Genomic DNA, 12,065 nt, shown 5'->3' on the forward strand with positions numbered 1-12,065 from the left:
TAAAATACTAACAAAATATGAGGACCCATTTAAAAGAAAAATCTTGCCAGGAGGGAATTTTGCAAGGAAATATTGCCCTTGTGTAGCAATTCCTGTAGATAGACACATTAACTTGATATCTAATAAGAGTATCTTGCCTCCATTTCTGTTCAATTTCTATCATTCTCTTTCAGTTTAGGTGGAAAATAGCTGACCTCAGTCCTTACACATTTGAAATCCATAATTAAGTTAACATTCTGGGATTCTATTGCTGAATGGTGGGACCAACCCTGTAATTATAATGTACCGAAATTCTGAAGTATCAATTCAGAAAAGAGATTTGATGATAGTAAAGATATAATTTTCAATCCCAGTTACTATTATTAAGAGAGAATATGCTTACAACAAGAGTTGCTGTTAATTTCAAGTCTGTCCCCAAAGGGGGAAATGGTTTTGTGATAATGGGAGGCTATTAACTAAAAGTGCAATTTTGAGGTCCATTGAAGATGATAATTCTGAAAGAGTACAAAAAAGCTGTGTCATTCATCTTCTAGTCAGCTGTCCATCTAGGAATAGATCATATATTTAAGGACTAGAGGCTTTAACGTCTCTTATATAACTACTTCTAAGTGACCAAAATATTCATTTTTCATACATTCAGGTTTTAATAAATTAGGTTAATTCAACTCTAAAATAATTTTACTACTGAGAAAGGAATTTGACCAAAAAATATCTTTATTCTACAGACATATGAGACAGTCATTTGTATACCCCATAGGGAAGAATGTGTACTGCATCAATGCAACGCAAAGACAGGATGGCCGTGACAAAGAATCCTGACTATTGCACAGGTCCTCAAGATTAATGAAGTAACTTAAATATACCTATTTTAACTGAAATAAGACTTTAAAAACTCAATTCAGTTGTTTTTCTGTTCCTGGGAGTTTGCCTATCAAAAGATAAAAGCTTTATAATTCTACCTGAAATAATTTCTTTATCATGTTTTATGATTAACAAATACAGAAAATACCCCTATTAGAACAGACTATTAAAAACACACAGATCTAGACAACTGGGCCAAATAATGTGCCCTGCAGTATATTTGGTGTATTTTAGGAAGGAAGTAATGTCCAATAGTTGTTGTACACCCACTCCCAGCACAGTGAAATAATAGATAATTTTATCAAAATAATATGCAACAAAGATACACAATATATATTTATTTTAAACATTTAAATGTTTAAAATATGTAAATTATTTTTGATATTTATCTAATAAGTGCTAGAAACCTTTACTTATGATACCACTTCTTCATATATTAATATGCAGTCAAAATAATTCAAGTTTACTTCAGATGTTGGGCTTTGATAGAATATAACAGAATAACAAATGTAGTTTTGAACACCAAAATATAAACTAGAGCACAATGCTAATAAAGGAGTTTGCAAGTCTTTTTCCTAAACTTTCAAAAACTTGATTTCCTCTTTCTGTATATTCCATGGTGAGGAAATCATTTATTTAGCAGTTAGCATTTTTACTCAGGGCAAGGAACAATACAGATGATCCAGAGCAGAATATTATTCCAATCAACCTATTAGAAACCTCCTGCATCAAATTTTGTTCATATATTGAAAAGTTGTCCTCTTACCTCAGGGAAGTGCCTATGCAAAACAAATGAACAAATTTGGATGTCCTTTAGAAATGCGTTTATTGGCAATAACCCAAAGGATTTATAGAATGTTTTGTTACTTTCAAAAAATCATAAATTAAAAAATGAATATATGTATTTAATCAAAGAACCTCAGTTTTCTGCTATGGTTAAATACCTAAAATTTCAATTGAATCTGGCTAAAGTCTTTGTAAAATTGAGCCCCCTGTCAATTTGCCAATAGTTCCTCTAATACAGATACCAAAAAACAAACAAACCAAAAAAAAGGAACAATTTAAATTGAAATAGATTTAGACAAAGTGGCTTAATTACCAAACAGTCAGTTATCCAAACATTTGGGGGAAGTGATAGCTAAATCATTCTATCAACTAAATGTTTCACTAAGTCCATTTATTGGGTAGAAGTGTTAATATGGCATCAATGCAAATACCTTTAAGTTAATGTGGTATGGATCTCAAATGTTATTCTAAAACATGCATCTTTAAAATTTATGTATATTGAATTAGTAGAGAAAATGTAGCATATTTTTAGCTAAAAAGGTTGTTTGAGGAAGATTCCTAATTGTTATGAAAGCATCATAAATTGGGAGGCTTGATGATCATTGTCATAGACATATAAACTTTGGAAATTGATATACACACACATAATCTGCAATTATTAAACTAAAGGTACTGTATTCAAACAGAATTTAAAGGCCAGGCACTTAGCAGTATAAAAGCAATTATCTACAATCTTTTTTTTTTTTTTTTTTTTTTTTGCGGTACGTGGGCCTCTCACTGTTGTGGCCTCTCCCGTTGCGGACACGCAGGCTCAGTGGCCATGGCTCACGGGCCTAGCCGCTCCACGGCATGTGGAATATTCCCGGACCGGGGCACGAACCCGTGTCCCCTGTATCGGCAGGCGGACTTTCAACCACTGCGCCACCAGGGAATCCTTACATTATATATTAAGATACTAAGATATGTAAACATGTCCTAAAATAGTGGATAACTGCTAAAATAATACAATTTGTTGATATGTACATGAAGACTTACCTCTAATATTATTTTTCTCCCTGCACTATATGTCTTTAAATTAGTGGTGTTTTTAGCTGGCAACACTAATTTCTCTCTTCTCCAATGGACTGATGCTGGTGGATTAGATTTCACATCACAGCTTATATTGATTGGATTTCCTTCCCAAGAGTAATAAATTGTTTGGTTTGATATGAACTTGGGAGCATCTGTAAAGCAATATAATATAAAATTACAGACCTTTTATTTAAGAGAGTCATTTAATTAGTATAAACAATAGTAATCATTACTGACTACAAGAAGAAGCCACAGCAATTCTAATTTCAAATATTTAATATGTGATATCAGAAATAATTAAAATATATTTGACTGTTTCATCAAATCATTTTAATATTAATATAAAAATATTCAGTCAGCCAATTATTAAAATATGAAATATTAATCCTCAGAGTTCTTTGCTTTTAATAATCTGACAAAAATTTCCATGAAGTAAATTAATGGCTCTCTACATATGTGAAATATATTTCTGAAACAACTCATATTATAAAGTGAGAGTTTAGGATAAAACAAAATCTGTGGTCTTGTGTCTTTTTTTTAACTCTGTCCTAGTCATATAATTTCTTCTATAAAATATTTTAAGGCAGATATAAAATCTAAATTGAAATGGCAATATCACAACTAAACAACAAATTTTTCCTGAAATGTCATTTCCCGTTTTTAATAACCAGGTATGTTTAATTAAATCAACAAGAGTTAATTTGAACATTAATCAGTTTCTATAATGCTGTGTCAATTGTCAGGCCCCTACACCAGACCTTTGTAATGAATGGTAAGAAAAAATAGAAAATACATGATAAATGCACTATATCATTTTATTGAAGAAACCTAATTTGAAGACACAGACACGGTTTTTAGTCCTGTTCTATTCAAGAACTATGACATAGCCCAAATGCCAAGCAACAATAACTTCTTTGAGGCTCAATATCTTGACTGTATAATTGAGAGGTTTCATTTTACAAATTTCTACATGAAAAAACATACTCTTAAATTAAGTGGTAACTAAAATGTTGCTGGTATTTATACTGATTATTGTTGCTACTGATATCATCTATTTAGAAATTAATATCCCTCATAAGTTATCAATTTCAAACTGCTTAAATTAAACCTTTTGTTTTACTACCTAGATTACTTAAAGATGATCTTCTACCAATTTTGTTATATCAACAGATTATATATCAGATATGTAATATAAGAATTATAATCTCCAGTACAAACGCACAAATAATTATTTAAATATTCTTGTCCTATACATGTTTTACTGTATGTTTTCAATGTCAATCTCACATAGAAGTATGAAATGTTTATTGAATGCTTTCTATATGACAGCTTATACATTTTATTTCATTTAATCTTTTTCATAACTTTGTGAGGAATGTGTTACTTTGTCATAAGCATGAGGGATCCAGAGTAAGAGCTATCAAGCTTATTCTAGTACAAAGTTGTAGGCGTGGCATGTGAATCTGAGGCAATTTTAACTAGGGTCCATTGAATTTCTATTCAACTCAGGAATATTATAATATTCACTACTAGCAATGTGTTGGTGATTCAGACTTTATCATACATTATTGAGGAGAACATATTTGGGACAATTCCTCAGGAACACAAAAGCCTTAAAAAAAACTTTGTAATCTTGATTCTGCAAACTAGTCTTAGATATCTCTCCAGAGAAATAAGTAGAAATATTATCAAATGTTAGTATAAAGGACTTTTAGCATGTTGTTATTTTAATAACAAAATCTCAAAACAACATAATGTCCCACAAAAGAGGATAAGATAAATAGTGACACATATTGGCACTTAAATGTGCAAATATTACACAGATGTATCTGCTTATGGTTTTCCCTTAGCTGCAATGTGTCTGTCCTTCCTTTTACCTGGCTGCCTTCAAAACTTGCCTTCAAAACTAAGCTCCACGCTAACTTAACACAGCCTTTCCACAATCTTCAATTGTGGGTTAGTTCCCTTACTTTGTGTTCCCACATATCCTATGCTCTCCCTCAGCATGGTCATAGAAACTGGAATGACCTATTGATATATGATTGTTTCTCCACCAAATGATCTGAATATTATGGGTTTAACAGATAAAGAAGATATGGTATATTGGGGTGGGGACCCTGCCATCTTCAATGCCACCCTTGCCTCGAGTCGTTTAACCCAGCTGTTAGCATTTTAAAGAGGTCCCCTCAGGAGTTCTGGCCGCTCACTAACGGCCTGACCTCAGCTGGGACCTCCTGGTAAGACTACAACTATTGGTGTTTGTACAACCAAAGACTCTATTTTGTGCTTTAAGGAGAATAAAATTGACTATGTTAAAAAAAAAGAAGATATGGTATATATATATATATATATATATATATATATATATATATATATATATATATATATATATAATATAACTGAGCTATAAAAAAATGAAATCTTGCCATTTGTGACAACATGTATGAGCCTAGAGGGTATTATTCTAAGTGAAGTAAGTCAGACAGAAAAAGACAAGTACCATATGACTTCACTTACATGTGAAGTCTGAGAAACAAAATAAATAAACAAACATAACAAAACAGAAACAGACGCATAGATACAGAGAACACATTTTCAGTTTCCATGGGGAAGGAGATTAAGAGGAATAAACTTCAAGTTATAAAATGAATAAGTCTCAAGAATGTAATGTGTGTATGGATGGCCTGAGGAATATAGACAGTAGTAATAATCCAGTAGTAATTTTTATGGTGATAATTAGACTTATCCTGGTGATCACTTCTTGATGTTTAAAAATATCAAATCACTATGCTGTACAGCTGAAACTAATGAAATATTGTAAGTCAAGTATACTTTAATAAAATAAGATTTGTCTTGGTCACAACTATATACCTGATGGCTTAAACGATGTAAGACGCTTACTTGGTTCTCTAAAACTGTACATCAAATTTACTGGATATTAAACTGTCAGTTAATTTTTAATTCAGTGGTTCAGTTAAATTGCACAGAAGGTATTTTCAAGGAGAAAAGGAAAGAAAATACTTTTTCAAGACCTGGGAAGATTAAGTGAAAAAACTAAGAATATATAACTAATTAGGATGCAACTGTAAGAGAAACCAAACTTCCCGATATTCAAAGTCAAAAGTTAAGCTATATCTATATCCATTTCTAGCTCTAGCTCTATCTATAAGATATTTTATTATTGCTTAATCTATATGAACTATAACCTCTTTATCATTATAATATGCTAGAGAGAGGTTTATAAATAATGTATTTGCATGTAATATATATAGCTCAGTATGAAAATCACAAACATTAATGTAACTATTATTACCTGACTCACAGTCTACACTGTCTGCAATATAGCATCTGTGTGTATGTGTATTATATCATTATAATTTAATCATAAACTTAGGGCATAATTTGGCTTTTCTGTAAAAGTAAGCAATTGCTACAAATTGCTTGCCTGATGATCTCAGTGGGAATTTAATTTGGAATTACTGATGCTGCATGCAAACGTGCTACAGGCAAAACATGCTATACTGAAAGCTACATTTAAAAATGTATTTGAGGTGTGAGGCAGGAAAATACTGATAACTCCTGTCTAAAATAAAACAGAAACTAAACTCCTGTATACTGTATGCTTTGTAAATATCAAACCAGTAGCCAGTCAGCCGTAGTCACTGGCACAAGGTTGGCATGTTAATGAAATCGAACAATTGATATTGGGCCACTTTTTTGGAAGAGGATGTGCCTATGGCAGAGGCAACACGTGAAGACTTCAGGCTAAAAAAATGTAGCCAGATCTCGGGTTGGTAAACCAAAAATTGTAATTTTCAGAAAATTAGGCCTTTTCAGAAGAGTAAGGCTTTCACATCATGAGAGGCTTGAAATGTTGTACGGAAGAAATACATTTTGTCAGTTAAAACGAAAAACAAAAAGCCTAGAGGAAGGAAGAGGAATAAGCCATGAGTAGAACTGTGGAAAGACCAGAACTGATGAGATATATATATATGCAGATAGGAAGATAGGCATAGACAAAGTTTCACCTTGAAGTTGCATTCTTTACATTCTTTGTCTAGGTTTTGTGCCCTGTATTCTATGCATTGGGAAAATTAATTCCTGACTACATGAACTATAAAGTTATGGAAACATCTCTTAAGGTACTGTATGTCCCCTCAATCATATTAACTTCCAAATTAAAATATTTTACAAATTATAATGAATATAAATAACTTTATTGGAAGAACAAATTTTTTATCTGAGCAAAGTTGAGAAGAAAAATAAGAGAAACTTGAAAAGTAACAAAATCCAAATATGCCATTCAAGATCCTTACTGTCTATGTCCATGGCCTGCTTTTAGCAAGAATCCTATTAGGCCAGTTTAGTAAGAATAACATTATCCTTGAAATTTAATCAAGTTCTTGTTAGTAATTTTCCATCCATTGACTCTTATCATCCTGCTGATTGGCTATAAATCCTTACTCGTCCTTGTACTCAGAGTTGTGTTTAATCTTTCTGCTCCATTGCAGCAGTCTTGACCCCTACTGCAACAATTTTGAATAAAGTTTTCCTTACCATTTTTAACAAGTGTCAGAATAATTTCTCTTTGACAAAAGAAAGGGTAGTCCCAAGAAAGGTAATTAAAAACAAACAAAAGTACTTGCTTCCCTCTCTTTAAGAGGAAATGACAAAGACAGATCTGAAGCAAATGTGACCATGATAAGAACCACTGAGTTGTTTTCTGTAATTTTGTACATGTGAAGTGTTAGAATTATTTTTTAAATGTATCACACACACAATAAAAAGTATACCCTAACCAGACTTTCAGACAGGAAAGATGGGAGATTTATACCCAACTGAGTGAATTCACCAAGTTCTCATTGCAAGAAAAAGAGATCTTTGTATTTTTAGTATCTAAATGTGAACCAAGCTAAATTTGCAACACTTGTGCGCATGGTCATTATAAGTCCTGCAGAACTGGACAGATCTCATAAGATCTAATATCTGGAAAGGAACATAGGAATCTTTATTTTACATACGAGAAACTTTGTTCTGGGATACTTGGGAAGGCTGTGGCAGAGCCAAGATCACAGTCTTTGGCTCTTTATATTCATTTCATGAAATCATACTGCTATGCCAGTTATTATATTACTAAGTATAAATATATTCTCAGGGACTAGTTTCTATAGGTCATTAACAATGTTACTCAACACTGGAATTAATGTTTGAAGTGATTATACCAAGGAACCAAGGAAGCCTTTTATTATGTCCTGTATACTATATTTAAGCAATAAAGTAAAAATGTAATGCAGATTAGAATGATTTTAGTAAAAACACTGCACATTAGTACGCCCACTTATGTCCACGTGATGCCAAGCATGTGAGATAATTAAAATCATCAGTTTTCCAATTTCCATGCTGATGTACAAGAAGCTAAGATATAAAAAGAAATATATTCTGGGGCATGCCAGACATTTTCCCCACCTTGGATTTTATGGCTAGAACCATGTTTTGGCAACGTATTCTTGAATTAATAGTGCTTAGAAAAAAACTCAGGAAAATTAATCTTACATATGAAAAAATATAATCTAAAACTAGAGTAGGAGAAAGAGAAAGAGGGAGAGGGAGGGAGGATGGGAAAAAAAGAGGAGGAAAAGAAGAACCAGGACAAGAAGACAATAAGATATATTTCGCCTAGTTGTATAATTTACATTTTACAAATATTTCCTGATTTCATCCTATGTTCTCTTTTGGGTATTGGGAATCAAACATTGAACATGAAAGAGAAGCTTCCCTTACCATCTTGGAGTTTTACTCTATTATATATGTTCTCTTAAGATTATTTATTTTATAACTGAAGGTACCTTGAGATAATTCACAGGTATGTTTACATCAATCTCAGCAACAAGACACAAAAAACTGAAATATAAACTATAAGTTTAAGATTGTGAACAGAGAGATAACACATTTTTTCCATATCAGAATGTCAAAGATAATCCCCTAGTTTCCAGTTTGGTAACTTTAATATACCATCTATTTTGAATTAATAAAAAATATAATGTAGTGAGTGTATAAAGTTAATTTGGTTACTGCTTATATACAAGATTTGTATTTCAAAGGTAATTTTAAAATAGTGCTGCTTAGCTTTCTTGTGATTAAGAAATTATGAATATGCTAACTCATAGTACTTTTGCTCTTGATCATGACAAGTAAGTTCTTGCACTAAAAAAAAAAAAAAAATTGCCTAAAGTAAATGGAAGCTATCATCTGACATCTCAATAAAGAATAAATTTCATCCCCAAGTGGGCATATTTACTAATATCTTAAACTATAATTGCCTTTTAAAACACTTATATTTTTTTATTTAAAAATGAATTTACTATATAATTTTTACATCAAGAAACTTCACAGGAATTTCCCAAGTAGAGCCCAATATTTAACTTTTTATTAAGATATTGATTAATAAATTAGGTTATTATCTGTTTCCAAATCATTGTTGAAACATTAAGATGTGAAAATATATTACATTGCTTCCATCATTTTTAATTCCAACATGTGCTGGGCAATCGCCAATTTGAGTATGGTGTCTCCATATATGAACCTGATAGTTACAGTTTATAGATATTTTGTTAAATTATATTTCACATGTATTTTACTTGAGTATATACTGCCCCTATTAAAAGAATGGTCTAGACTATAATGAAGACTAAGGGGACTTTGTTAATAAAAATACCATACATAAGATATAGCAAAAAATGCTAGACATAACTGCAAAAATATCTTCCATATTCTAAAAATGTCAAACATTAATACTAGCATATTTCTCATTCTGCACCTTTCTCAGCAGTGAAATTCTGATTCTTTCATATGTAAATGAATATATATGTATATTCGTATATTCATATATATATGAATTCATTCTACAGTGAACACAAATATGCATTATTTCAGGGGAATTTTGAGTTACCTGTTTTATTTTTCGGGAGACATTAATTATTCAGAATTAAATTGTAAATGCCTTAATTTTCATGTTTTAAAAATATGTCACTGCACATGAAGTAATATGCTTGAGTCAAAAAAGAACAGTATTATATTTTTTCTTATGTTTTCAAGAAAGCAAAACTCATCTTTCATTCTGACAGTATAGTGGTATCATATATTGTACTCGATCCCTTAAACAATGGCCTTATTTTTATTCGAATTTCTAAATTAGATCCATGTTACCATGAAAAGGGTGATGCAATTCTGTTTTTTCTACATGCCTTACTCTTACAATAAATGGTTTAAAATTTAAGTATACTCTATAGGATATTGAGAGTAATTTGCATTTTGTTTATGTTTTGGTTGTATTTGGTTTGATATTTTAACTGTTTATTTTTCCATTTATTCCATCATCCATTTCAAACACTGCTATCATAAGGTGGCTTGTAAAACAAAATATTAAAAATTTTCTAAATATTAATGATTGAACTGATTACACATTTCTAGTCAAAATAATATCAAAGTTTGTGTCTACTGACAGTAAGCCCTTAGCAAATGCTGGATATAATTGTTTAGCTATAAAGGTTTTGTCACCCTTGCTTTTCCTCATCATCGTATTTTGAGTTTATAGGGGAAAGGAATCAGATGCCTAAGGCTTTCCTCTTAAAGATTCTGAATGTGAACCTCTGGGAAGGACGGCCACTGCACTAATTATCCAAAATTATTACTGTGTGTCTATTTTATACTAAGCACTGTTGAAATGTGGGGAATTCAGGCCAACAGGGAATCCTTTCTAGTGAATCAGGCAGATGCAAAAATAAATAACTTTATCGCAAGGCAATGCATAGCACAATTGAAGTGGAATGCATAAGGTTCCTGTCTCAAAAGGCATTAACATTGGCCCTAATTAGGATGTGCAGAGGAGGCACAGCGAAATCTTCCCAGAAGAGGATGAACTTTAACTTCTAACATTTGTGAGCACATGAAATGTGTTGAACACAGTGCTAAGTGCTTCCCATGGATTGTCACAAGTCTTGCAATCAGAATCTGGACACACACACACACAACAGCGGATGAACTACACTGGAAAAGAGAATTTTGCAGCTGCTGTTTATAAGTAAAATACTGTATTAGAAATAGCTTCAGGTCTGCCATTGACTTTACGTTCCACTTCTGCCAGATAGCAATGAAGTTACCTTTGTTTTCTGTTTATTAATTTGGACTTCAGGTTTTATTTTCTTTCTTTTTTTGTTATTATAGAATTATTGAGTTGCACTGGTTTCCTTAATCTCTAAGAATCCACTAACATAGAAAACATGAGTCTGGCACAAATTTTAAAAATGTAGAGAGAGTTATAATATTTACCAATATTATATTTACCACATATTGGTAAATATTATCTTTGGCAGTGAACCATATAAAAGGTGACATTTGCTTTTGGCTAGAACTATACAAATCTCTTGGGTAATGCTAATTGTTTCATGTTTTTTAGTCTCTGGTACATGTATTCATATTAATATATATATATATAGGTATTGAATATATTGAATATATATATGCATTCATAAATATATAATGAAAATGAAGAATAATCCCACTTTACTAAATCACATTTTAATAAGTTAATATCTTTAAAACCAGAGAATTCACAAGAGAAAATAATACAAGAGGTCCTAGGTTCTGAAACCATTGGAAAGTAGATTATTTTTAGGCTTCCATATCTTCTCCTTAATGGTTATATGATTAATAAAAATGTACATATTACTGCATAGATTGTAAGAAGGAGATTTTGTAAAATTGGATGTAAAGTGAACACAGACTTTAAAAATCAAGGAACTATGTTCTCTTCACTATCATCACAATGGAAAGATCTAAGGAGACATTATTTAGATTTAATTAAATGGTAGCAGTATAGACTACAGCATTTCAACATACTTCTAATCATGACCTTGACTAAATCTCTGATTTAAAGTTGCCAGCCTAAGAAGAAACAGCAAAGCTTGCCAGGATCTGAATCTGTCATTTCCTCAAAGATGGAACCAGGAAACTCATATTCCAGGCATATCAGGAGACGTTAAAGAAACTTTTAAGACTGCCTCCAGACTTGATGTCGAGTTACTCCTGTTTTGATAAATGCCCTATCTTATTTTATTTCTTTCCTTTCCTTTCCTTTCCTTTCCTTTCCTTTCCTTTCCTTTCCTTTCCTTTCCTTTCCTTTCCTTTCCTTTCCTTTCCTTTCCTTTCCTTTCCTTTCCTTTCTCTCTCTCTCTCTCTCTCTCTCTCTCTGTTTCTCTTTCTCTCCTTATTACTGAGACTTAGAGTTGACAGCAGTCATCACTGCATTCCTGTCACTATACAGGATTTGCTGACTCGATTACTTGCTT

At 31.8% G+C, this 12,065-nt stretch overlaps 1 protein-coding gene across 4 annotated transcripts in view; it reads right to left on the reverse strand.

Moving 5' to 3' along the window:
* The window catches only part of NCAM2 (neural cell adhesion molecule 2), a gene marked incomplete at both ends in the record, with an annotated part of 482,494 nt that overhangs the window by 98,476 nt on the left and 371,953 nt on the right, over positions 1 to 12,065 (reverse strand). For all 4 annotated transcript variants that reach the window (XM_081234865.1, XM_081234863.1, XM_081234862.1 and 1 more), the window contains one exon: positions 2,683 to 2,870. In XM_081234865.1, coding sequence (XP_081090991.1) covers positions 2,683 to 2,870 — 188 coding nt within the window. The remainder of the gene's footprint in view (positions 1 to 2,682; positions 2,871 to 12,065) is intronic.

This window comes from Mesoplodon bidens (assembly GCF_964165515.1).
Source record: "Mesoplodon bidens genome assembly, chromosome: 5".
NCBI classification, from domain to species: domain Eukaryota; kingdom Metazoa; phylum Chordata; class Mammalia; order Artiodactyla; family Ziphiidae; genus Mesoplodon; species Mesoplodon bidens.